Consider the following 25622-nt stretch of genomic DNA (forward strand, 5'->3'; position numbering starts at 1 on the left):
TGGATAAGTTGACACAGAATATTAAAAGACCACAATTTGCTGCAGGAGTAGATGGTGTGGAGATGAGCGATCATGAGCTACACGTAAAGTTAATTAAGTAAACATCCATCAATGGAACAGAAAAGAATGTGCAGCACTGGGAAAAGACAATTTAGGCGCATCTTTAGATCGTTTATTCACCAATTTTACTTAAAATAATCTATCTCCCTCGCACTTAAAACAATATTCCCCCTTCATTGTATTCCTTACAGTTCTGGTGCATAGTCACTGTGGTCTTTGCAAAGCAAAGTTACCTGCTCACATTGTTTAAATTCAAAAAATATAAATTTGAAAAGAACTATTCAGATAGAAAATTTGATCAATTTGTAAAGAGTATAGTTTATTTATTGATTTTTTAAAAACTATGTTTCATTCTTCATTATAAGGTCAGAACTGGGGTTGTTCGATGGTGATTGCAGAATGTTTAGCATAATTCGCAACTGAGAGGTTGATGACCAAATGCGGAAAGACCTGGACAATATTCAGGCTTGGGCTGGCAAGTGGCAAGTATCATTTGCACCACACAAGTGCTGGACAATGATCATCTCCAACAAGAGATGAACCATTGTCCATTGGCATTCAATGGCATTAGTATCGCCGAATCCCCCACTATCAACATCCTGATGGTTACCACTGACCAGAAACTGAACTAGCCAGACAAATACTTTGGCTACTAGAGCAGGTCAAAGGCTAGGAATGCTGTGGCGAGTAACTCAACTCCTGATTCCCCAAAGCCTGTCCACAATCCACAAGGCACAAGTCAGGTGTGCAATGGAATACTCTCCCTTTGCCTGGATTAGTACGGCTCCAACAGCACTCACGAAGTTGACAGGGTCTAGGACAAAGCAGCCTAATTGATTGGCATCCCTTTTACAAATATTCACTCCCTCCACCGGCAATCAGTGGCAGCACTTTCCAAACTCACATGCACTGCCAGCTAGAAGGACCAGCGCGACAGGGACCTGGTAACACCGAGAGGTTCCCCTCCAAGTCACTCACCATCCTGACTTGGAAATATATCGCCATTCCTTCACTGTTGCTGATTCAAAATCCAACAAATTCCTCCCTAACAGCACTGTAAGTGTACCCACACCTCAGGGACTGCTGTGGTTTAAGAAGACACCTTCTCAGGGGTAATTAGGATTGGGTAATAAATTCCACCTTAACCAACGATGCCCACATCGCACAAATTATTATTTTTTTTTAAATGACTGTGTTGCTGTGTTTTTCTAGCTTCAATGATAGAATTCACAATGTTGCAAGGGAGGAGGTGGCTGGGGATTGCTGTAGGGATATTTAGCAATGTTGGAAAAACGCAAAGAATATTAAGGTTTATGTATTCCTTCGTACTTTGTGATATGGAGACGAATAGCTGGGCAATTAAATCATTTATGAAGAACATTATATAAAAATATAACATGACTGAACAACTATATCTACATGAAGTTGCTAAATGTATTTTTTAGGAAACGATTTAACAACACTACACAATTTCTGGAGAAAACGTATTTTCCAGTGGCCATGGAGGTTGAAACAAAATTCTCAAGTTTCATGAGCAACATCATAGATGCTCTGCTGGCATATAACAAGGTCTTGCATCTAAACTGCAAGCATGTCACAAACTAGGCACCACACATTGTTCACATTTTTATTTCCCAATCAAACAGATTTCAGGTGACCTTCAGTTTGAAATTTTCAAGTTAAAACTGTGGTGTGAATGACCTCGGCAGTTTGCAACTGTCGTTATCTGGGCTGGACTTCTTTGGCCCCCTGGCAGAACACCCCCGCCCTTGGGTTTCCCGGCAGGGTGGGGTGGCTTCAATGGAAATCCCATTGACAGTGGTGGGAGCAGAGAATACTGTCGCCAGCGAACGGCGAGCCTCCTCTTGCCGCCGAGAAACACGTGGCTGGGAGGCCGGAGAATGCCTCCCCTAATTTTCCTAATTAGAAAAGTTGCATTTCTAAATGCAAAAGGTCACATTAACATAAACAGCACAAAAAGATTTTTGACACCAGAGTCCTCACAAGCAATCTCATCCATAAAAACATAATTAATTGGGCCTACAATAAAAAAGTCAGTCCAAAATTACACAGAATGAACGCAAAGAAACGAGCCATTTAGCCCCACTGGTAAGGTGTTACTTATACTCAACTTCAGCCTCCTCCTATTCTAATCACATCACTCTTCTCTCTATTCTGTATCGCTCCATTCCCTTTTCATTTATTTATGCTTCACACATCCTCTTAAACACTTAATTATTACTTTTATTCAACCACTCCGTGTGACAGTGATTTCCACATTTCAATTACTTTTTCGGGAAATCCCACCTAAATTATTTCTCTGATATATTAACGGTTAAAGATCCTCATTTTCTGAATTCACTAACAATTGGAAATATTTATTTTCGTCCATCTGAATGTATCCTCTTCATAATTTTAAAGACCTCTATCCGATCTCCTCAATCTTATCTTTTTCAGAGAAAAAGAGCTCGAACCTGCTCATTCTTTCCTGATGAATCCTCTTAATTATGATCATTGGAAGGTGAAGTTCTGAAATTCAAGCATTGGCTGTAGCTAATAATTGAGGCGGGGCTGCACCAAACTACAGAAAGAAATAACAGGCTTGCCAATTGGACAGGTAAATAACAAATAAATTTACCAAAACGAACTACGAGCTTGTTAATTTTGGCATGAGAAAGATGGAGGTTACTTATTCTTTGGAAGGTATGAAAACAGATGAGGTAGAGGAGCAAAAGGATATGTAAAAACAGATACATAAAATTACTAAAAGTAGAAAATCAATGTGATATAGTCATTAGAAGTGAAAATAAACTATTGAAATAAACTTGCAACAGAATAGAATATAAAAGTAATTAAATATATACAGAACTTTTGCTGAGACCACACTGCACATACTATGTATAATTCCGATTTCCATACTACAAAAAGCATACTTAGCTCGGCCTGGATTTCTCTAATTATTTGACAGTAAATAAAGGGTTGTGGAATCCGTGGGTCACAGGGCATTTTGCTCGAGTGAAAACAACATTTCTCAATTCATCTGAAAACAGTGTTAGCTTTCACATTTACACTGACGGCACTCAGCTCTACTGCACCGCCATCAGTCTCAACCCATTCATTGTCTATAAATTGTGAATCTGTTTGTCCAAAATCAAGTAGCAGAAATCTCCTCCAATCAAATACTGGGAAGAATGAAACTATTGTCTTTGGTCCCTACTACGAATTTCATTGCCTAGTATTACGACCCCAGACCAGACTCCAAAGTGGCTAGGATACTGACCAAAATTCCAATATTTTAGACTTTGCGGAAATAATGATTCCAGGAGTGATTGCATGAAATAAAATAGCACTTTGGTATTTCTAAAACAAAACTTTACTATAAATACAATTTAAACTTTTTAACTTAGCACCCGAAAAGAACAGCTTACAATTAATTACCCTTAACACAACTACACAATTTCCCATGAAACAACAAGAAAGGAAACATACAGCTCTCAATCTGTCTTAAAATTAGCTGGGCATAGAGTAATACTTGTGGTACAGAACAGATTCTGGCACTGGTTCAAACCTCTTCAGATTCTGGCTGAGTATCTTCAAATAGCTGCTTCCACTGGGTTGGTTCAGGTTCTTCCTGGTCTTAAGACAAGACTGCTCTGCTTTTAAAATATTATTACTCTTGTTTTTAAACTCTCATGCTTGGAAAGAATTGTGGACACAGAGTCAGGCAGATCAGAACTCAGCTCCCCCCCCCCACCCCCTCTCTCTCTCAGTTTCTCAAAACTCCATGCCTCTTTGAGCTCCACCCAGCAATGACTTCATCTCCCCAAGCTGAAAGCACATTGGGCAGGATTCTCCATCCCCAGGACGCCCAGAATGCGTTCCCCGATGGGATGGAGAATCGGGTCGCCAAACCGAACGCCATGCTCTGCCCCTCGCTGGCAGCATGAGAGAGTTCTACGACACAGGCCAGTGGGATCATGGAAAGAAATGCAAATAGGTCGTAATGGCCCATTTACTTCTATTTAGCGGGCCTGGCACTCTATGCTCCTCTGTCCTGTGATATGGGTGAGGTTTACTTGTGGTCTCAGCAATCATGAACCATGCATTGTGGTGGACCTCACGGTGGGTACAGGGGCAACTATTGTCTCCTTGGCCCACCGCTAGGCCCAGCACAACAGGGCCATGATAGTAGAGACCATTTGAGTCCATCTCCCCACCCCGGACAGCAAATCAGTCCCGAAACTTCGCCGCCCCCTTCTCCCCACTGCACAGCTGCCCCCAACCCCCAGAATGCCTCTCCCAGCCCCAAGTACGGGAGTGACCCGACACAACCCCCCCCCCCCCCCAGGCCCTGTAATATGTGGACCACCCCCCAGAAACCCCCTGCCTAAAGGAACCCCCTCCACATACAGAACAAACCCTCCTCCCCCGCTCCACACACACATCTCCCTTCACGGTTCAGAGGCCTAAATGGTGAAACCCCAATGTTTGTCAATATTGAGCACATCAAAGAGATGTAGCAGTGAAATCACACGCTTGAGTGATTGGAATGCATTTCCATCTCTTTGATGTGGTCAATGTTTACAAACATTTGTTGTGCGGGGAGGGTGGGTTGGCCGGCTGAGGGGACTCTCTGTTGGGCCGCTCGCTCAAGATGACGACCCGATGGCGGGATTTCTTGGGAATCCCTGGCATTCTACGCCATGTATAATTTTGCATGGCATCAAACACTGAATTGCATCCCGCTTTATGACCACAAAAAGATCATAAAACTAGTGCAATTCAGGTCTGGCGGGACAGTCTACCAAATGGAGAATCCAGCCAATTATCTCTGCAGGCTGCAAAAGCACATTAACTCCCCAGGTACTTCCCCAGGGAAACTACCATGCGTTAGCCCAGACTAAAAGCACATTCTGTGCCAATTTCACCTGCTGCTTTCTAGAAGCAAAACAAAATTCCTTTTAAACAAGCACATTCTAACCCAGGCATTTAACTCTTAAATTGCTCACTAAATTTATAATCCAATTCTCCTAACATCTTCCAATTGTAACACTAGCCAATTACTCCATCCCTTTCCCTGGTAAATGTTTGAGGCTAAACCAGACTGTTCACAACTTAGGTGTCATATTAATAATAATAATCTTTATTAGTGTCACAAGTAGTCTTATATTACACCGCAATGACGTTACTGCGAAAATTCCCTAGTCGCCACACTCTCGCGCCTGTTCGAGTACACTGAGGAAGAATTCATAATGTCCAATTCACCCAACAAGCACGTTTTTCGGGACTTGTGGGAGGAAACCGGAGCACCCGGAGGAAACCCACGCAGACACCGCACAGACAGTGACCCAAACCGGGAATCAAACTCAGGCCCCAGGCGTTGTGAAGCAACAGTGCTAACTACTGTGTTATAATCTTCTGACTACATATCGACAGCCAAACCTACTTTCTTCCACCTTTGTAGCAACTTGCCCAACTCCGCTCCTGCCTCAGTTCATCTGCTACTGAAACTCTCATCCATACCTTTGTTACCTCTTGGCTTCAGTATCCCAACATATCACTAATCTACTTTCCGTGTTCTATTTTCCGGAAACTTGAGGTCGTTCAAAACCTGCATCCTAACTCACACCAAGTCCAGTTCATCTCTGAATCATCTGCTCCCTCACCTACAATTCCAGCAACACTTTTATTTGAAAACACCATAAGAATTTTTAAATTACACCTTCACATCTCTATCCATTATGCATAGTAAATGCGTTACATTGGAAGGGACCATGAATATAAGATGTTGGTGGTTGAAAGACAAATGAACACTCTGCTAACAACATACACTGCCAGATTGAGCTGCAATGGATTTTAATAACAAGCTTGCTGCAAAGAATCATAATGTAACCCTTTGCTGCTCCAGAGTTCTGAAAGCTTATGCAGACACATTGATCAAATTCCTTCTGCACAAGGTAGAGAATAAGAATCAAATGAATTAGGACAAGATCTCTCAACTGCACTTCAGCAACTTTTCAACTCTACTTCATCACTTGGAAAGAAAAGGGGGCTTAGATAGTGGCTATCATAACGCTAATGTTTGCAGCAATATTGGAATGATTATAAACTCAGGCAATACATTACCTTGATCTAGGAAAAGAAAGACACAGGTGCAAGGACCAAACAAACATCAACAGTCATGACTTAACTAATGTTACACATGAAGATTTAAGTGCAATATGTAAAGTTACACCTGATATTAGAGGAGTTTGTGACTATAAAATAATAGATCAGAGCCTTAGCAGCAGCCTATTATTTGTCATATCACAAAATATTATGACGGGGTGAATATTATTTGTACAAATCCAAATCATTCTAAACTTTGTGCACAGTGATAACTTCCAGATGAGTTTTGTGCCCAGAGCAGACAAAACATTAGATTACTGCCCATCTTGAACATAAATGATCGAACAAGCATTACTGTCGTCAGGGAGAATAGGTTCCATAATTGTTTCATTATAGAAAAGCCAGAGGAAATTCCCAAGAATGGGAAAAGAAACAATGCAGGCTGCATTCATATGTCTGAAGACAATTGTCAATGAGTAGTGGTTGCATCAGCTCAGCCATGAAATAAGCAAAAAAAACCTTCATTAGTAACAAAATGGGATTTCTGAGACAGAAGACATAGCTACTGAAAGTAAGTTTCTGCGTCATGACTTGGCACCCTACATGGTACACATGATTTCACTAGTTCAAACATTGTTGACTGTTAAGGATAGCTTCCTCAACACAGTCTAGTACAAGTCTGAAACAAATGTAGATAAACCATTTGTTCGGCAATGGATAAATGGTGAAGGGAAAAATGAACTTTTAAAACCAGATTTTAACTAAAAGGATATCTTGATATTTGGTAAAAGACCAGAATTTAATTGAAATGTTAAAATACTTAATTCTTAAACTTCATTGAAATAATGACATGCTGGGAGGTTACACAAAAATCAAAAGCATTCTTGGATAGATAGTCTCGCAATTGTTTGAAACAAACTGTTGTTTCAGTTTTGGTAAAGCTTCAAGGCCAAGCAAGATTTGCTGCATTTTTGAAAGACAAGAAGAGATAAGAAAACCATGACAGAGACAGCTGTCCTATTGAACAGTGAGAAAAACGGACAAATAAAAGATACAACAGCAAACTGTATTTCTTGTACCAGATAGAAAAATATCCATTTTAGTAAGGTTGTGAATAAAAACAAAAGCAGATCAAACAATAGCCCCTCAGTCTCTTGAAGCAGAAGAGTGAATCAAAGTTTCAAATTATGTTACTAAGGTTGTATCTCCGTTTGTAAAATGGTTACGTTGCAATCTCAATGAAACCAATAACTTAGAAAACCTTTCGGACTCAGTTGACACATGCCCTTTAAAGAGAGATTTAAACACTCTGAAGTGGCATTTAGTGTTCTGCCCATGTACCAGATGTTTATTTTGCCAAGCATTATTTACCAATTATATATAAATGGAAAAAATGAGAAAACTAAACACTTTACACACGGCTTAGCCCGATAAAGATTTTAATTTCAAACCTTCCAATGGTCAAATATTCTTTCAACTGCACCAGAAAAATAGCCACCCCTGACACATATGCAAGAATTTATCAAGGCAGGGTCAACAGATCTGTTGCAGAGTCCTTCCTGTGTGACGAGCAGCAGTGAACACTTGCATGTATCCTAAAAACACCACTCTGAATGAAATAAAGCAGACACCTCTGATTTAGTTAGGGATTAACTGAAGAAAATGTTCAGTTTGATGCCTCTGGAAACTGCCAAGAACAAAGGCATAAAGGTGAGGCAGATATCTGACAATGGAATTATTACTGCTCTGCAAGGCAAGGCTTCTGTCAGAAAGTAACCCTGATAGCATTCAAATCATCTTAAAGCACATAAAAGAGTAACAAATTGTATTAACAAAGATGAAAGTTGCTGGAATTTTACCCGATAATGGAATAATAAAAGTCTGCCATAACATAACATGGGGCTCTTGATGCTTCAATTCCTTACATTAAGTTCACTGTTTACAAAACAGCAGCTGGTTTCGAACAGCTTGAAAAAATGAGAGGTAGAGATCCCAAAACAATTAAAGAATGGATAAACAATGCCAACAGTTCATACCTCTTCCAAGCATAATCTGAAATTCCAGCTTTTTTTAATGATCAGTTGGGCAATTTGTTTTTTCTTTCAATATTTTTCTTGGTGTTTGGAGATAGATACAAAAAAACTGAGTTTTGCATGTAAAAGAGAATGCAACAACAATAATAACCAAAAATAGAAACAAGAAGATTTGAGCCCCTCGCTGTCACCATAACCATGACTGAGGTTCCAATACTAATTTACAATTACATCTTTACATCTGTTTGGTTTTCAGAGTGAATCAACGGGATTCAGCTGAGACTCCTACTGCTACTATAGTTGGGATTCTTCCCCTTGCTCGCCAGTCAACTCTGTTCCATTGGTGTGGTGGGGGGAGGGTGGTGGGGGAGAGGTCCCTCACCCCACTTGAGTTTGAGTTTTCGAGGGAGGGTGGATCCGTACATTGCTCCAGTTTCTCCCCATGTGGGAGAGCTCTGTGATCCCTCCAGTGGGTGGTCCTCCTCCCCATTCTTTCTGTTCCTCACAAGTACCTCTCCCTCGAGGCGACCTTCCTGGCCACCCGATTCCTACCCCTCCCCTCACTCCCTACCCTAGCTAGCTCTTCCCCCCACCTCCTGGATGGCTGCTGCTTGCAAATAGGTCTGTGAAGAGATTGTGAATTTGTTCCATGTGCCGTGGAATCTCTCCTCAGACCGTCTTATTTAAAAAAATTTTTTTTTCCAGCTTCAGGAATTCGGCCAGATCTGAGAGCCATTTCGAGGCCTGGAGTGGCACTGCCGACTTCCACTCTAGCAGAAGTCTCCGTAGGCGATCAATGAGGCAAAGAAAAGGGCCCCCTTCCCTGTCCAGGACTCTGGATGCTCTGACACCCTGAAGACTGCCACAGGTGGGCACGGCTCCATCTCAATCCCCACAACCTTGGACATGTTCCGAGTCTGGGGCAGGACCAGAACATGTGGGTGTGGTTGGCTGGGCCCCCTGACACCGCTCACACTTATCCCTCATCTCTGGGAAGAACCCACTCATACACTTCTTGGTGAGGTGTGCTCTGTGCACTACCTTGAGCTGCATCAGGTTTAGCTTGGCGGAGTTGACTCTGTGCAGCACCTCGATCTAGAGTCCTTCTATCCCCATTTCCTCTCCCCACTTCTGTCTGCTCTCTGCCAGTTGAGTCCTGACCTTTTCAATAAGTTGTCTATAAAAGGGGCGACATGTGGCGCAGTGGTTAACACTGGGACTGCGGTTATGAGGACCCGGGTTTGAAACCCGGCCCTGGGTCACTGTCCGTGTGGAGTTTGCACATTCTCCTCATGTCTACGTGGGTTTCACCCCCACAACCCAAAGATGTGCTGGTAGGTGGATTGGCCACGTTAAACTGCCCCTTTATTGGAAAAGAAAAATAATTGGCTACTCTTAATTTTAAAAAAAAGTTGTCCATAAATGTTATTGCATTTGTTGTCTCCTAACCAGTCCAGCCATATCATTGTGCCCAAGAATGTGTGTCCGGGTTTCTGGCGGAACGTTTTGTCTCCTTGCGGGAAAGTTACACAACTGCAGATATCTAAGCTGGTTCCCTTTCGGGAGTTGGGAACTCCCTGTAAGTCCCCCCAGGGTCACCCGTTTATCGTCCAGGTAATGTCCTCTGTCCTCCCTCCACGTCCCAAATGTGGCGCCTGTCCTCACCAGTGCGAACCGGTGGTTTTTGCAGATGGGGGCCCGCTTTGATGTCTCACCAAGTTCGAAGTGACGCCCAAACTGGTTCTACATCCTTAGGGTAATTATTACCACTGGGCTCCTGGAGTGTGTGGGTTTTGGGTCCGGGGTTCCATTTCTCAGGTGAGGGCCACTTTGATCCTCGCAAACCTGAACTTGGTTTGGGTCACTTGAAATGGTAGTTCCTTCAGCTCCACTCCTCCCTCTCGGGGGTTCACCGGGAGGATTTCGCTCTTTCCCAGGTTGGGTTTGTAACCTGAGAAGGCGCCGAACTCCCTAAGGAGTCTGGTTATCTTTCCCATACTGGCTAGGTGTTTTAGGCACATCACATAGAGGAGCAGGCCATCCACACAGAGTGAGACTCTATGCTCTCTGCCCCCTCTCCGAATGCCTGTCCACCAAACCGCCGATCTAAGGGCGATAGTCAGCAGCTCAACTGCCAACGCGAACAGGAGCGGGGATAGCGGGCACCCCTGCCCCATTCTCTGGTACCGCCATAAGTACTCAGAACTGGTTGAGTTTGTCTGTAAGCTTGCCATAGGAGTGCTGTACAGGAGCTTTACCCATGTGGTGAACCCTGCTCCAAACCCAAAACGTTCAAGCACCTCCATGAGGTACCTCAATTTAACTTGATTGAAGATTTTCTCCGCGTCCAGGGAGACGATCACTTCTGGTGTCATTATTACTTTTAGCAGGTATCTGATGTTCGCTATTAGTTGCCTGCCCCCAACAAACCCACTCTGATCTTCCGTGATCATTCCTGGCAGGCAAATCTCCAGTCGCCTGGCCAAAGCTTTCGCTAAGGTTCTTGAGTCGGTATTTATGAGAGAGATGGGTCTGTATAAGACCATAAGACATAGGAGCAGAATTAGGCCACTCGGCCCATCGAGTCTGCTCCGCCATTCAATCATGGCTGATATTTTCTCATCCCCATTCTCCTGCCTTCTCCCCATAACCCCTGATCTCCTGATTGATCAAGAACCTAACTATCTCTGTCTTAGAGATACTCAGTGATTTGGCCTCCACAGCCTTCTGCGGCAAGAGTTCCACAGGTTCACCACCCTCTGGCTGGTGAAATTCCTCTTCACCTCTGTTTTAAAGGCTTGATCCTTTAGTCTGAGATTGTGTCCTCTGGTTCTAGTATTTCCTACAAGTGGAATCATCCTCTCCATGTCCATTCTATTCAGACGTCGCAGTATCCTGGAAGTTTCAAAAGATCCACCCTCATCCTTCTAAACTCCAACAAGTACAGACCCAGAGTCCTCAACCGTTCCACATACGACAAGCTCTTCATTCCAGGGATCATTCTTGTGAACCTCCTCTGTACCCTTCCCAAGGCCAGCACATCCTTCCTTAGATACGGGGGCCAAAATGGCTCACAATACTCCAAGTGGGGTCTGGCCAGAGCCTTATATAGTCTCAGAAGTACATCCCTGCTCTCGTATTCTAGCCCTTGACATGAATGCTAAAATTGCATTTGCCTTCCAAATGGCCGACAGAACCTGCACCGTTAACCTTAAAAGAATCTTGAACAAGGACTCCCAAGTCCGTATGTGCTTCTGATTTCCTAAGCATCTCCCATTTAGGAAATCGCCTCTTCCTCCATTCCTCCTTCCAAGTGCATAACCTCACACTTTTCCACATTGTACTCCATCTGCCCTGTTTAGCACAGGGCTAAATCGCTGGCTTTGAAAGGAGACCAAGGCAGGCCAGCAGCACAGTTCAATTCCCGTACCAACCTCCCCGAACAGGCGCCGGAATGTGGCGACTAGGGGCTTTTCACAGTAACTTCATTGAAGCCTACTTGTGACAATAAGCGATTTTCATTTCATTTCATTTCACTTCTTTGCCCACTCTCCTACCCGTCCAAGTCCTTCTGCAGTCCCCGTGCTTCCTCAATACTACCTATCTCTCTACAGGTCTTTGTATCAAGTGCAAACTTAGCAACAGTGCCTTCAGTTACTTCTTCCAGATCATTAATGTATATTGTGAAACGTTGTGCTCCCAGCACCGACTGCCGTCCTGAAAAAGACCCCTTTATACTCTCTGCCTTCTGCCAGTCAGCCAATCCTCTATCCATGCTAGGATCTTACCCTTAACACCTTGGACACTTAATGTATTTAACAGTCTCCTATGCGGCACCTTGTCAAAGGCCTTCTGAAATCTAAATAAATACGCCCACTGGTTCTCCTTTGTCTAAGTTCCTTGTTTCCTCCTCAAAGAACTCTAACAGATTTGTCAGAGATGACCTCCCCTTGACAAAGCCGTGCTGACTCAGTCCTGCATGATCCACACTTAGTTGGGTCTTTGTTCTTCTTGGGGATCAATGAGGCAGGGCCCCCTTCGACAGGGAGTCATTGAACATATCCCACAAGTGCGGGGCCAGCGCTGCTAATATCACTTTATAAATGGCTACCAGCACTTTTCCTGATTGCATGGAGTTGATGCACTCCACGATTTCGCCCAGCTCTAGCGGTGCTTCAGCGCCTGTTTCCTCCTGGGGCTCGAAGGTGTATAACCCTCAATAAATGTTCGTAAAGGCCATATTGACCTTGTTTGGGTCCGCTACTATCCGACCGTTGCTGTCCCTAACTTGAGCTATCTTTTTCACGGCCACCTGTTTTCTCAACTGGTGTGCTAGCATGTGGCTGATCTTGTCTCCATGTTCATAAAAGGCCCCCCCTGCCTGATGGAGTTGGTGGACTGCCTTTCATGTGGAGAGAACTTAATCAGCACCTGCTTGGCTTCCTTTTCCTTCCTGCCCGAGGGCCCTATAGGCTATAATTTTGCCCCTGATCATCGCCTTCAATGACTCCCAGAACGTGGAGCCATTGTTGATGGCTTGGCATATTTTAACACAGAATTCCCTGTTGGTGAGGAAAGCTCCATGGGGAGGCGTTGACCTGAACCTTCTCCAACCACATGTCAATGTAGTGTGGTGCATGGCCGGAGGTTACAATCGCAGAGTATTCCTCCTCCAAAGGTGTGAGGAATACACACTCCCCCACTGAGGAGGAATACACACTCCCCCACTCCCCCTTTTACATCCTGTATAAAACAGAGGGCCATGAACTGTGAGCTGGCAGTTGTAGTAAAGTAAATGCTCTCTGCTCTTGTTCTGTTGCATTCAACCTTTATCTTTGATTCAACCTGTTTGGCTCGGTGTGGACCCCTTTCCGGACTTATAATAATCTCCTTTGCTCGCTCTTCCCTCACCCTCTTCAGATTTTCCTTTTCAAATTAAAAAAATAATAATTTGGGTGTCGCAGACCAGGCCAGCATTTATTATCCAACCCTCGTCCTTAACTGTGTGGCTTGTTCGGCCATTTCAGAAGGCATTTAAGAGTCAACCACATCGCTATGGGTCTAGAATCACATGTAGGCCAGACCAGGCAAGGATGGCAGATTTCCTTCCCTAAAGGACATTAGATAGGGTTTTATAATAATCGACAATGGTTTTATGGTCTTAATTAGGTCTTTAATTCCAACTTTTATTGGAAACAAATTTCATCATCTGTCATACTGAGATTTGAACCCGGATCCCCAGAACATTACTAGTCCAGTGACAATATCACTATGTCACCACCTCTCACTACACCACCAGTTCAGATCCATGCTTTCCACAGCATGTGGACTTCATCTTCTCTTTGCTTTGATACACTTCAATTCATGGCCTAAGGAGCCCACACTACAGACCATTCCTTTTTTAGTGTTACCCACTTTCAGTTATCCCCTATAAATGACACTCCCAAAACTCACCCATTCGCCTGCTGACACACTTCAGTGTTTGTGATGTTCGGCCCCCTTCCAACAGTGTTAATAGGCCTCAGACAGCCAGCACTGCTTCCAAACCCCAACCCAGCATTCACCTTCCCTCCAGGCTTCTTCTAAACCTACACCGATGGGTTCTCACTTGCCCATATTGTGTCAACCTCCAGACAGCCTGTTCCCACCCATCAAAATGCCCACCAATGACCCAGTCCTAGCTACCATCTTGCTATGCATTCTGTACGTTAACAAAAGTAAGACAGGTAAGAGCTGTAGCTGTTATACAGAAGATAAAGGGAGAAAGAAAACTACATAACTACAAATAAAAATGTACAACGCAAAGGAAAAATAGCATATTGGAATAAAACATGGAAGAGCCTTGCCTGTAGAGCAAATAAATACAGTGAGATATAAACTCAGAGCAGAGATTTAAAATTAAAATGAAAGCAAAATATTGCAGATGTTGGAAATCTGAAATAAAAACACAAAGTGCTGGAGAAAGTCAGCAGGTCTGGCAGTATCTGTGGGGATGGAAATGGAATGAATATTTTGAGTAGGTCTAATTCTTCCTCAGAGATTTAACACCATGGGAAAGAAGCAGCGAGAGTTTATCTCGTTGTTTTATAGATTAGCTAAATCAATTATAACACACTGTGTAATGCTGTTGTAACAAATCTCTATGTTAAAGACCTTCCTTCCTGTGTATTGGAACACTTATCAACATGCTAAAGTGGAAAAATCCAAAAGTTGCAACTTCAAGACCTCAGCCTCTACCACAATCTGGGCTTGGACGTGAAACTTATTTCTCCAGAGCAGTAACTCGTGCTCCAGCTAAGCTGCGCAACAGCTGCAAGTTAACCCACATCGACGCTACCACCAAGAAAACACAACAGCGCCTATGCTTCCTCAAGAAACTACGGAAATTCGGCATGTCCACATTGCTCTTACCAACTTTTACAGGTGCACCATAGAAAGCATTCTATCTGGCTGCATCACAGCCTGGTATGGCAACTGCTCAGCCCAGGACTGTAAGAAACAACACAGAGCCGTGAACACAGCCCAGTCCATCACACAAACCCGCCTCCCATCCATTGACTCGGTCTACACCTCTCCCACCCGGAATTCTCATTCTTCCAACTTCTTCCATTGGGCAGGAGATAGAAAAGTCTGAGAACAAGCACTAACAGATTCAAAAACAGCTTCTTCCCTGCTGTTACCAGATTCCTAAACGACCCTCTTAGGGACTGATGGTCTGATTTGATCTTTTAACACATCTGCTCTACTGAATAGTACTACATTCCTGTATGCTTCACTCGATGCCTATGTCTATGTATTTACATTGTGTATTTTATGTTTTCCCTATTATGTATTTTCTTTTCATGTACGGAATGATCGGTTTGAGCTGCAAGCAGAACAATACTTTACACTGTACCTCGGTACACGCAACAATAAACCAATCCAATCCAATATTTCACAGGCATTGTTCTATGTTAAATGCACGTTTACAGCTGTGAAACAAAGGCAACGCACATTGAGAAAACTGGCCATGTACAACAAAATTTTATGCATTACATAGACAGTGACTTTGTCAACTGAAGGCAGGACCTCCAGCTGGAGCATGTGAAACGCACATATATTTCTCAGGATGTATCAGTCGCATTTAAGATAGCCAGCTAAGGGCAGCACGGTGGTGCAGTGGGTTAGCCCTGCAGCCTCACGGCGCCGAGGTCCCAGGTTCCATCCTGGCTCTGGGTCACTGTCTGAGTGGAGTTTGCACATTCTCCCCGTGTTTGCGTGGGTTTCACCACCACAACCCAAAGATGTGCAGGCTAGGTGAATTGGCCACACTAAATTGCCCCTTAATTGGAAAAAATGAATTGGGTACTCTAAATTAAAAAAAAAAGATAGCCAGCTGATTTTCATAGAATCATAGAATTTACAGTGTAGAAGGAGGCCATTTGGCATCGAGACCGGCCCCTGGAAAGAGCACCCATTTAAGCCCATACCTCCACCCTATCCCCGTAACCCAGTAACCCCACCCAACCTTTTTGGACACCAAGGGCAATTTATAATGGCCAATCAACCTAACCTGTACACTTTTGGACCGTGGGAAGAAACCGGAGCGCCCGGAGGAAACCCACACAAACACGCGGAGAACGTGCAGACTCTGCACAGACAGTGACCCTAGCCGGGAATCAAACTTGGGACCCTGGAGCTGTGAAGCAAATGTCCTAACCACTGTGCTACCGTGCCACCAATAAATGTGCTACCATGCCAGATTTTCTGTCTGTCTCTCCACTGAGTACAAAATAGAGAAAAGAGGAGGGGGGGGGGGAAAGAGTGTGTGCTTGAGAGAGAGAGAAAGAACAAAGGAATCAAGACAATTTACACAATATATTTTAAAAATGTGGAGCTTTTAAAATTAATCTTGGTGCACTTTTACTGCTAGCCACTTTTTATTTCCAGATACACAATGAATTCAAAGTCTCAAACTGCAATGGTAATTTCTCTGGGCTATTACTCCAAACCTCGAGAATATGAGTAACATAACTACATTAACCCTTCTCTTCAGTACAATGTCTCTCAAATTAGCTTGTATGCATCAACATCGGGCTTTGTCAATAGAAAAACCCTTTTAATAGCCTTACTACTTACCTGGAGTACCTGATACTCCTGAAGGCGGGGCTGTGCCTGACAATTATAATGTTAAAATTCTGTCGCATCACATTAACTTCAAAGCCCAACAGTGAAACTCCATTTTCACTATTAAACTCAGCATCTGTATGAGCGTTGTTAGAAATCAATAGAATAAGAGTGCAGAATAAATGGCTGTATAGAAGAAAAAGCTAATTTAACAAGCTTCAGAAACCTAGCTTGTTTAACCCTCCAAAATGTTAAGCATCCAGGTTTACCTGCCTCCCAGTTGCATCTAGACTCCAATCTAAGATGATAAGAAACAGGAGCTGAAGTAGGCTATTCGGCCCATCGAGCCTCCTCCACCATTCTAGAAAATCAGGGCTGATCTGATTGTGGCCTCAACTCCATTTTCCTGCTTGCCCCCAATTACCCCTGTCTCGCTTGTTAATCAGAAATCTAAATACATTCAAGGCTGAGTTAGACAATGACTCAAGGCACCACTGAGTGCTGGGGGAGAAAATTACAAAGACTGACAATCCTTTGAGAAAATAAATACGATCTCATACAAAATAGGTGCGGGGTAGGCCTTTTGGCCCCTCCTGAAAATTGTTTGCAGGCAGCCTTTAGGACTCTATTATATGCAACCAAGCGACTCACTTAGACAAAAGGTTTGGACACATAAGACTTATTTGCATGCTCCATTGCATTTGATTTTCTGTAGACAAGGTACAATCCTCCATACAATAACCTACCTGGAAGTCTTCTGCAGAAAAGCAGAAGACAATGTAGACCAGTATATCATGTTGATCATTTTTGGACTGATACAGGTATTGAAGTTCAATTGTCACAACTGCTCTTGCATTGCCAGCATAAACACTTCAGATGTTAACATTAGCAGCTCTCATGGTGCTGCAACAGTCAAGGTCTTAATTTACAAATATTGGTTTTAATATTCTTGACATCAAAAAAATACAAACATCGATAAAGGTGCAAAATTAATTCATAGATTACCTGGCCAAATCCATGCAGCTATCAGTCAAGGTGGCCGACGAGTTAAAATATTCTCTGGCAGCAGCAAGAACCAATTTGATGCTTTTCTCATAGCTGACTTTGGATTGTATCTTGCTTCTGGAAGCAGAACTAATGGGTGGGTCGACAGATACACTGTTACAGTGCATCATTTGCCCAGCCAAGCGGATATTCTCCAAACGGCTAGAACATAGTAGGCTCTCGGTGAATATCTAAACATTCAAACAACTGGTTACGTTCAAGGCTCTGGTTGCAAGAGGAAGAAATTCAGAATTTATATTGAGGCAACATATTCTCCTTAAAGTCATACAATACAGAACTGGCCCTTTGGTCCATCAAGTCATAAAATCTGTAAAGATCACTTTATCATCATGTTATCAGTTTGACTAACTCTTTAAAATATAGTGAAGTAGCAATGTGGGTGCAATGTAAAGAAGCTAGTATTAAGATTAATATCCTTCTGTTCCTAATGGCAAATATTTCCAACAATACACCAGAGTCTTCCATTTGTTTTGAATAATGTAAAGATTAGGCAGGATATTTCAGCCCGGCGACTGGAAATTCACACCAGAGGTCAATGGACCTTTACATGATCCCCGTCTTGTCCGTGGCGATCTTGCAGCTCATGATCTATTTTATTTATTAAAAAGTCAGCGACACTATTGGAATCGCACTGATAGTGTTGAGAGTCTTACATTAAGTTGACTTATTATGAAAAGTGGAATTCCCCCAGCTGACAGACATGACAACTGTCGGTCCTCACTTCACACAACTGGATGTGGCAAATTAATTCCAAGGATCCTTTGCCAACTGTTTTCAGAAATATTCCAGTCAGTTTAAGCTTTTATCTAACTGCTAAATAATTTAGATCTCTAATATCCCCAAAGAGAAATGTTAGCAGCCAAGTTGCCAAATGACCCCAGGAAGAACCTTGAGAAGCAAACCTACATTTAAACATCACCAACAGAACATGTTCATGGTGGAGGGAGTGTTGTGGTGGAGGGAGTGTATGTTTCAGATGGGGGATAGGGTGCCAATTAAGTGGGCTGCTTTGTTCTGGATGGTGTCGAGTTCCTCGAGTGCTATTGGAGCTGCACTCATCCAGGTGAGTACAGAGTATTTTATCACACTCCTGGCTTGTGCTCGTGGATGCTGGAAAAGCTTTGGGAAATCAATCATTACAGAATATCTAGCTACTGTTATGCTCTTGTGGCCATATTATTTATGTGGCTGGTCTAGTTAAGTTTCTAGTCAATGGTAACTCCTGGCTGCTGATGGTGGGTTTTAATCACCAGAAAGTTTTTAATGACAGTGGTTAGCACTACTGCCTCACAGCGCCACGGACCCAGGTTCAATTCCGGCCTCAGGAGACTGTGTGGAATTTCCATGTTCTCCCAGTGTCTGCATGGGTTTTCTCAGGTTTCCTCCATTGTCCAAAGATGTACAGGTTTGGTGGATTGGCCATGTTAAACAAATGTCCTCTTAGTGTCCAAAGGTGTGCAGGTTGAGTACGTTATGGAGATAGGGCGGGGACTGGGCCTTGGGAGGAGTTACTCTTTCAGAGTCAATAGGCTGAATGACTTCCTCCTGCACTGTAGGGATTCTATTCCATTCTCATTCCTACAAAAGTAACCTTTTTGCCATTTACTAATTTGGTCTTTGTTTTGCTATGCCTTTCTCTTTCTCAATTATATTAAGATTTTCCTTTTTCATTGTACATTTAGCATCCTGTATAGTTGAATGTTTACAAGGAAACCAATGTATTATTATAGTCAATCTATTTGAAATGTAAATGCTACACTGTCAAATTAAACGTTTTGCATAGGTACCAAAAATATTAACACCACTACTACGCGAGTCTATGTACCTCAAAAATGCCTTCTTAATTCTAACATGATTTTTTACAGAATGATCAAAATATGCTCTGGGAATAATGAAATGATATATTTTTTAAAGCTGTCATTCTTCAGATAAGGACATACAGTTGGCTAAAGTCAAACTGCAGGTCAGTAAACTGTGTTCGTTCTTTAAATGGAACCAATTGTTCACATACAAATATACATATCATTTAAAACTATACAAATTAAAGATTGCTTTCTTTGGGGGTGGCATTAGAGGAGGGGTTGTGGCGTGTGGCATTGCGGAGTGGGAATGCCTCGACCTCGTGTGCGAGACTGGGGTCGATACAGTTAAAAGTGGTGCACAGGGCACACCTGACGAGGTTGAGGATGAACCGGTTGTTTGAGGGGGTGAAGGACACTTGCGAGCAGTGTGGGAGATGTCCGGCCAACCATGTAAATATGTTGTGGTCCTGCCCGAATCTGGAGAAATTCGGGGTGCTTTTTTTCAATCATATTTGAGGTGTTGGACTTCCCGTAGCTACAGACGGGAACGAGGCAGATATTTTAGTCTTCGCCTCGCTGATTGCTCGCAGGCGGGTCCTGTTGCGGTGAAGGTCAGCCTCTCCACCCAGTGCTTCAGTGTGGCTTGGGAACCTGATGGAGTTCCTCTATACGGAGACGGTTAAGTTTACCTTGAGGGGGCAATTGAGAGGTTCCATATGAGATGGGGTCTGTTTATTCTTTATTTTAAAGAGTTGGTAAGCGTCAACTACTGGGGATGTGGGGGTGGGGGAGGGGACTATTATTTGAGTGCACTAACACCTTAGTTTCTTTTTTAAAAAGGCTGAGGTGAAAACAACGCATTGGAATGAAGCCTACACAAATGAACAAAATCATGACTTCTAGGATAGAGCCCACCATGAGGGAAGATAGATGGAGAACAGGAATGAGGAAAAAAATGTTAATAAGGTATGTACTCCTTTATTCGGCAAGCTAATTATTTGAATGCAATTCAATTTGAATGCAAAATGAATACCTGAACAGATAACATAACATAATCTGGCACCAAATAGTTACCATATGGCCCATAAAATCTCACCAACTAAAAAGGAATGTTCTTTTATCACATAATTTCTTCTGAACATACTGCTTCTCGGCCTTTTGGCTAAGATGAGTGTGAAGTCAGGTGTAATGCCTGGATCTGGTATCTCTCTTGTGGGGACCATGAATTGGATTCAATTTGAATTGGTTTTTGGAGCAGGCAAGGAGCTGAATTAGAGGTCTGCCCCTGTCCACACTCTGAGCTCTGGCTTTGTAACTCTGATCAAGGAATTTAAAAAAAAATTCTTCTGAACATGGCAACAACATAACGTAAATCTGTGCAGAGAAAATGAACAATCGCAAAACAAAAGCCAAGTTCAATTGTTCAAAAAGGACGGAGAAGAATGATAAAAATATGCACAAGTTTGCAAATAAACATGATCTTATTCAGTTTACCCCCATGTACAAATAAATAAATCACATGATAAAATCCATAAAGTGGGACTGTATGATGATGTAAATCAATGGAGGGATATGCTACCTGATTTTGAACCCTTGTTCCAAGTACTTAACATCTTAAAATCAGGTGCAATAGAAGTGGAAGATAGTGGCTTTAAAGTGCAAAAGGTGATTAAGAAGGCAAATGGAGTTTTGTCCTTCATTGCTAGAGGGATGGAGTTTAAGACTGGGGAAGTTATACTGCAACTGTATAAGGTGTTAGTGAGACCACACCTGAAGTATTGTATTCAGTTTTGGTCTCCTTACCTGAGAAAGGACGTACTGGCGCTGAAGGATGTACAGAGGAGATTCACTAGGTTATTCCCAGAGCTAAAGGGGTTGGATTACAAGGAGAGGTTGAGTAGACTAGGACTGTACTCGTTGGAATTTAGACGGATGCGGGGGGATCTTATAGAAACATATAAAATTATGAAGGGAATAGATAGGATAGATGAGGGCAGGTTGTTTCCACTGGTGGGTGAAAGCAGAACTAGGGGGCAGAGCCTCAAAATAAGGGGAAATAGAGTTTAGGAGGAACTTCTGCACCCAAAGGGCTGTGAATCTCTGGAATTCCCTGCCCAGTGAAGCAGTTGAGGCTCCTTTATTAAATGTTTTCAAGATAAAGATACATAGTTTGAAGAATAAAGGATTAAAGGGTTATGGTGTTCTGGCGGGAAAGTGGAGCTGAGGCCACAAAAGATCAGCCATGAACGGCGGAGCAGGCTCGAAGGACCAGATGGCCTACTCCTGCGCCTAGTTCTTATGTTCAATACCAATTTATTTTAAGACAAAAAAATTCACATCTGTCAAAGATGAAGTTCTGTAGCTAAACCTCCTTTAACCTGTAGAATACTTTTAAAGAGATTCGAATGATTTTCAGATTTGACTGGGTAAAGATCTACAATTGGAATGCTTTACCTCATAGCAGATATTGAAGTCCAGACACTTGTATACTGAACGCTGCATTTCCAACAGGTCTTGAAGCAAGCCTCGCCACTCAGTCTCACTTACAGGTGGGATCCTGTGTTCACAATACAAAAATACAATAACCATTATTTAGAACTTCAAAAAGATTGTTGGTGGAGCGGGCAGAGAGGTAACAGATGAAGTTCAATGTGGAGAAGTGTAAGGTGATGCATTTTGATAGGAAGACCATGGAGAGACAATATAAAGTAAGGGGTAAAATTCAAAAATGGGTGCAGGAGCAGAGAGACCTGGGTGTAAATGTGCATAGATCATTGAAGGTAGCAAAACAGGGCAGTTAATAAAGCACATAGTGTTCTGGGCTTTATAAATAGAGGCACAGCGTACAAGAGCAAGAAAGTCATGTTGAACTTGTACAAGAGACTAGTTCGACCTCAGATGGAATATTGTATATAGTTTTGGGTGCCACACTATAGAAAAGATAGAAACGTATTGGAGAGAGTGCAGAAGGGGCTTACAAAAATGGTGCCAGGAATGAGAAACCGGTTATGAGGATAGATTGGAGGGATTGGGACTGTTCTCCGTGGAGAGAAGACGGTCAAGTTGAGATTTGACAACATTCAAAAACATGAGGGGCTGGACAGAGTAGATAGGGAGAAACTGTTCCCCCTCACAAAAGGATCAAGAACTAGAGGACACAGATTTAAGATGCTTTGCAAAAGAGGCAAAAGTGATGTGAGAGAAACTGTTTCACAAGTGGTTCAGGTCTGGAAAGACTTGCCTGGAAATGCTTATTCATTCATTCATAGGATGTGGGCGTCGCTGGCTGAGCCAACATTTACTGCCCATCCCCGAGGACATTAAGAGCCAACCACATTGCTGTGGATCTGGAGTCACATGCAGGCCAGACCAGGTAAGGCAGCAGATTCTCTTCCTTCAAGAATATTAGTGAACCAGATGGGTTTTTACAATGGTTTCAGTCATGTTTAGATTTTTAATTCCAGATTTTTGAAAAATTGAAGTTAAATTTCACCATCTGCCATGGCGGGATTCGAACCCAGGTCCCCAGAGCATAACTCTGGATTACTAATCCAGCAATAATACCACTATGCCACTGCCTCCTCTGGTGGAGGTACATTCAATTGGGGAATTCAAGAGGGCATTATTTGATTAGAATCATAGAATCCCTACAGAAGGAGGCCATTCAGCCCATCAGGTTTGCAACAACCCTCTGAAAGATCACCTTTCCCAAGCCTGCACGATCCCTGCAAGCCCATGTAATCTCACATCTTGGGACATTAAGGGACAGTTTTAGCTCAGCCGATCCACCTAATCTGCATATCTTTGGACTGTGGGAGGAAACTGCGGCACCCGGAGGAAACCCACGCAGATACGAGGAGAAAGTGCAAACTCCACATCGTCACCCAAGGCTGGAATTGAACCCGGGTCCCTGGCGCTGTGAGGCAGCAGTGTTAATTACTGTGCCATCGTGCCGCTCCTATTACTTGAATAGAAACATTATGCAGGGGTTCGGGGAAAAGGCAGGGGAATGGCACCAAGCTATAATGCTTGTTTGGAGAGCCGGCCGGTGTAGACATGGTGGGTCAAATGGTCTCCTTCTGTGCGATAAAAAAAATTCTCTGATTATTTTAGAAGTTTAATTTTCGATCTCATGGAGATCATGGTCACTGGCCCCAGTTCCCCCGCTTTGTGGCTATCTTGGGCACATAATTGCTCAAGTCAGAACCTGACTTTAACTCAAATGAAAAACTGTCACCTCCCCATTGCATTATCATGAACTGTAATATTCCGATGACCATGGTGATAAAGAAGGGTCGTGGGCTTTCTCATTCAGCTCAGTGGAATTGCTCTCAATTAGCTCCATACTTAGCAATCCAATCAAAGCCACAGAAATTTCAGCATTGGTTACTCCTTCCTGCTTGTACTATAACGTCCGACATCTCTCTCCTTATCCTCAGCTGCATACTGTTGTTCGGCACTGTTGTTCAGGCGGCTACGACATGCATGACAGTAAGAACCCTCTACCTCTCCATCACTGACACTGTGCTGTCAGGATTGCTTTCTCAACATCAATTCTTGGATGAGCTGTAGTTTCATCCAGTTCAGCATTTGGATGACCAAGCTATCATATTGTGCCCAAATATGAAATTTGCACCCTTTCCACCAATTCCATCTACCCACCCAGCCACAATATTATGTTGAGCTATACTTTTCACAGCCTTAGCACCCTCTCAATCCCATTCCACCTCAAACACTGTCTACATCCAAATACATAAGATCCCAACCCCTATCTGAATACATTTATTGTTGAAACACTCAGCAGTGTTTTCCCACCACCAAAAACATCTACCCCAATGCACTCCTGGCCAGCCTCCCATCATCCAGCATTCCTAAATTTCTACTCATCTAAAACTTTGCTGACCAATTGTACCCTCTACAGATTTTCAGTTATTCATTACTTGTGACTTTCCTGACCTATAAATCTAATGGATAGATTTTCTGTTTACTAGTAACAGAGCATACAATTTCCCAATAGGGCCATATCACACTTCCCCAAGAGCAGAGAGCGCAGAACCGCTTGACCAAGAGTCAAAGATTAAGGGCCTCCAAGAGTGCAGAGCAGCTTAATCACCTAAAGGCGTGTAGATGAGCAGCACAGTGAAATGGTAAACTTCACAGGAGTTACAGGGTAATAATGCATTCTGTCCAAAAAATATCAAGTCACAGATTCACTCCTCAGGATTAGTTGTTGAGCCAGACATTCTGGCAAATCAAAAATACTGTGGTGCACTTGGAGTTAATTATCTCAGCGAATAGGTTTATACAGTCTTCCATCAGCCAGGTCATCTTGGGGCCGTTACCGTTTAAATAAGAAATCACCCAGTAATTAACAGGCAGGACTTGGCAGCAAGATTCACAGGATTAAACAAAAACAAACTTTATTGTATACCAAGAAGAAATTAAAGAAAGTATGCTACAAACTCAGTTCAACCTTTTACTTTCCTGAAGAAATTCCCTTATCTTACAAAATCTTTATGGTTCATTCACTTTTCCTGGGTCCAACACAAAAGGTATATCACAGCTCTCCAGAAATCATTCTGATTTCTCGTCAGTGTTCCAGTTATTCTCCAAGATAGAGGATTTCAGTACCTTCTAATCAAACCTCCAATTTTCCTTTACCGATTTCCATAAGACCATAAGACAGAGGTGCAGAATTAGGCCACTCGGCCCATTTAGTTTGCTCCGCCATTCAATCATGGCTGATATTTTTCTCATCCCCATTCTCCTGCCTTCTTCCCATAGCCCCTGATTCCCTCCCTTATTGATCAAAAACCTATCTATCTCTGTCTTAAAGACACTCAGTGGTTTGGCCTCCACAGCCTTCTGTGTCTGAGTTCCACAGATTCACCATTCACTGGTTGAAGAAATTGCTCCTCATCTCTGTTTTAAAGGATCGTCCCTTTAATCTGCGATTGTGTCCTCTGCTTCAAGTTTTCCTACAAATGGAAACATCCTCCACGTCCACTCTATCCAGGTCATGCAATATCCTGTAAATCTCAATAAGATCCCCCCCTCATCCTTCAAAACTCCAACGAGTACAGACCCAGAGTCCTCAATCGTTCCTCATACAAGCACTTCATTCCAGGGATCATTCTTGTGAACCTCCTCTGGACCCTTTCCAAGGCCAGCACATCCTTCCTTAGATGTGGGCCCAAAACTGCTCACAATACTCCAAATGGGGTCTGGCCAGAGTCTTATACAGCGATCTCATCTTTAATAATGGACTCTAAAATCTTGCCAATGACCAAAGTCAGGCTAACCGGCCTATAATTTCCCGTCTCTTGCCTCCCTCCCTTCCTCTGGCTGTTCACCCTCCTCCTTCGGGATCTCCTGTGTTCATTAAGAGACATCCTTGACCCTGGCACCAGGGAGGCAACATATCATCCTGGAGTCTCTTTCACGTCCA

At 43.0% G+C, this 25622-nt stretch overlaps 1 protein-coding gene across 1 annotated transcript in view; it reads right to left on the bottom strand.

Moving 5' to 3' along the window:
- Positions 1–25622, bottom strand: part of nbas (NBAS subunit of NRZ tethering complex) — a 381349-nt gene that overhangs the window by 214590 nt on the left and 141137 nt on the right. The window contains exons 29-30 of the mRNA XM_072498805.1: positions 21629–21731; positions 17313–17542 (exon numbers count right to left, since the gene is read on the bottom strand). Coding sequence (XP_072354906.1) covers positions 17313–17542; positions 21629–21731 — 333 coding nt within the window. The remainder of the gene's footprint in view (positions 1–17312; positions 17543–21628; positions 21732–25622) is intronic.

The sequence above is a fragment of the Scyliorhinus torazame genome, chromosome 4, assembly GCF_047496885.1.
Source record: "Scyliorhinus torazame isolate Kashiwa2021f chromosome 4, sScyTor2.1, whole genome shotgun sequence".
Taxonomy (NCBI): Eukaryota; Metazoa; Chordata; class Chondrichthyes; order Carcharhiniformes; family Scyliorhinidae; genus Scyliorhinus; species Scyliorhinus torazame.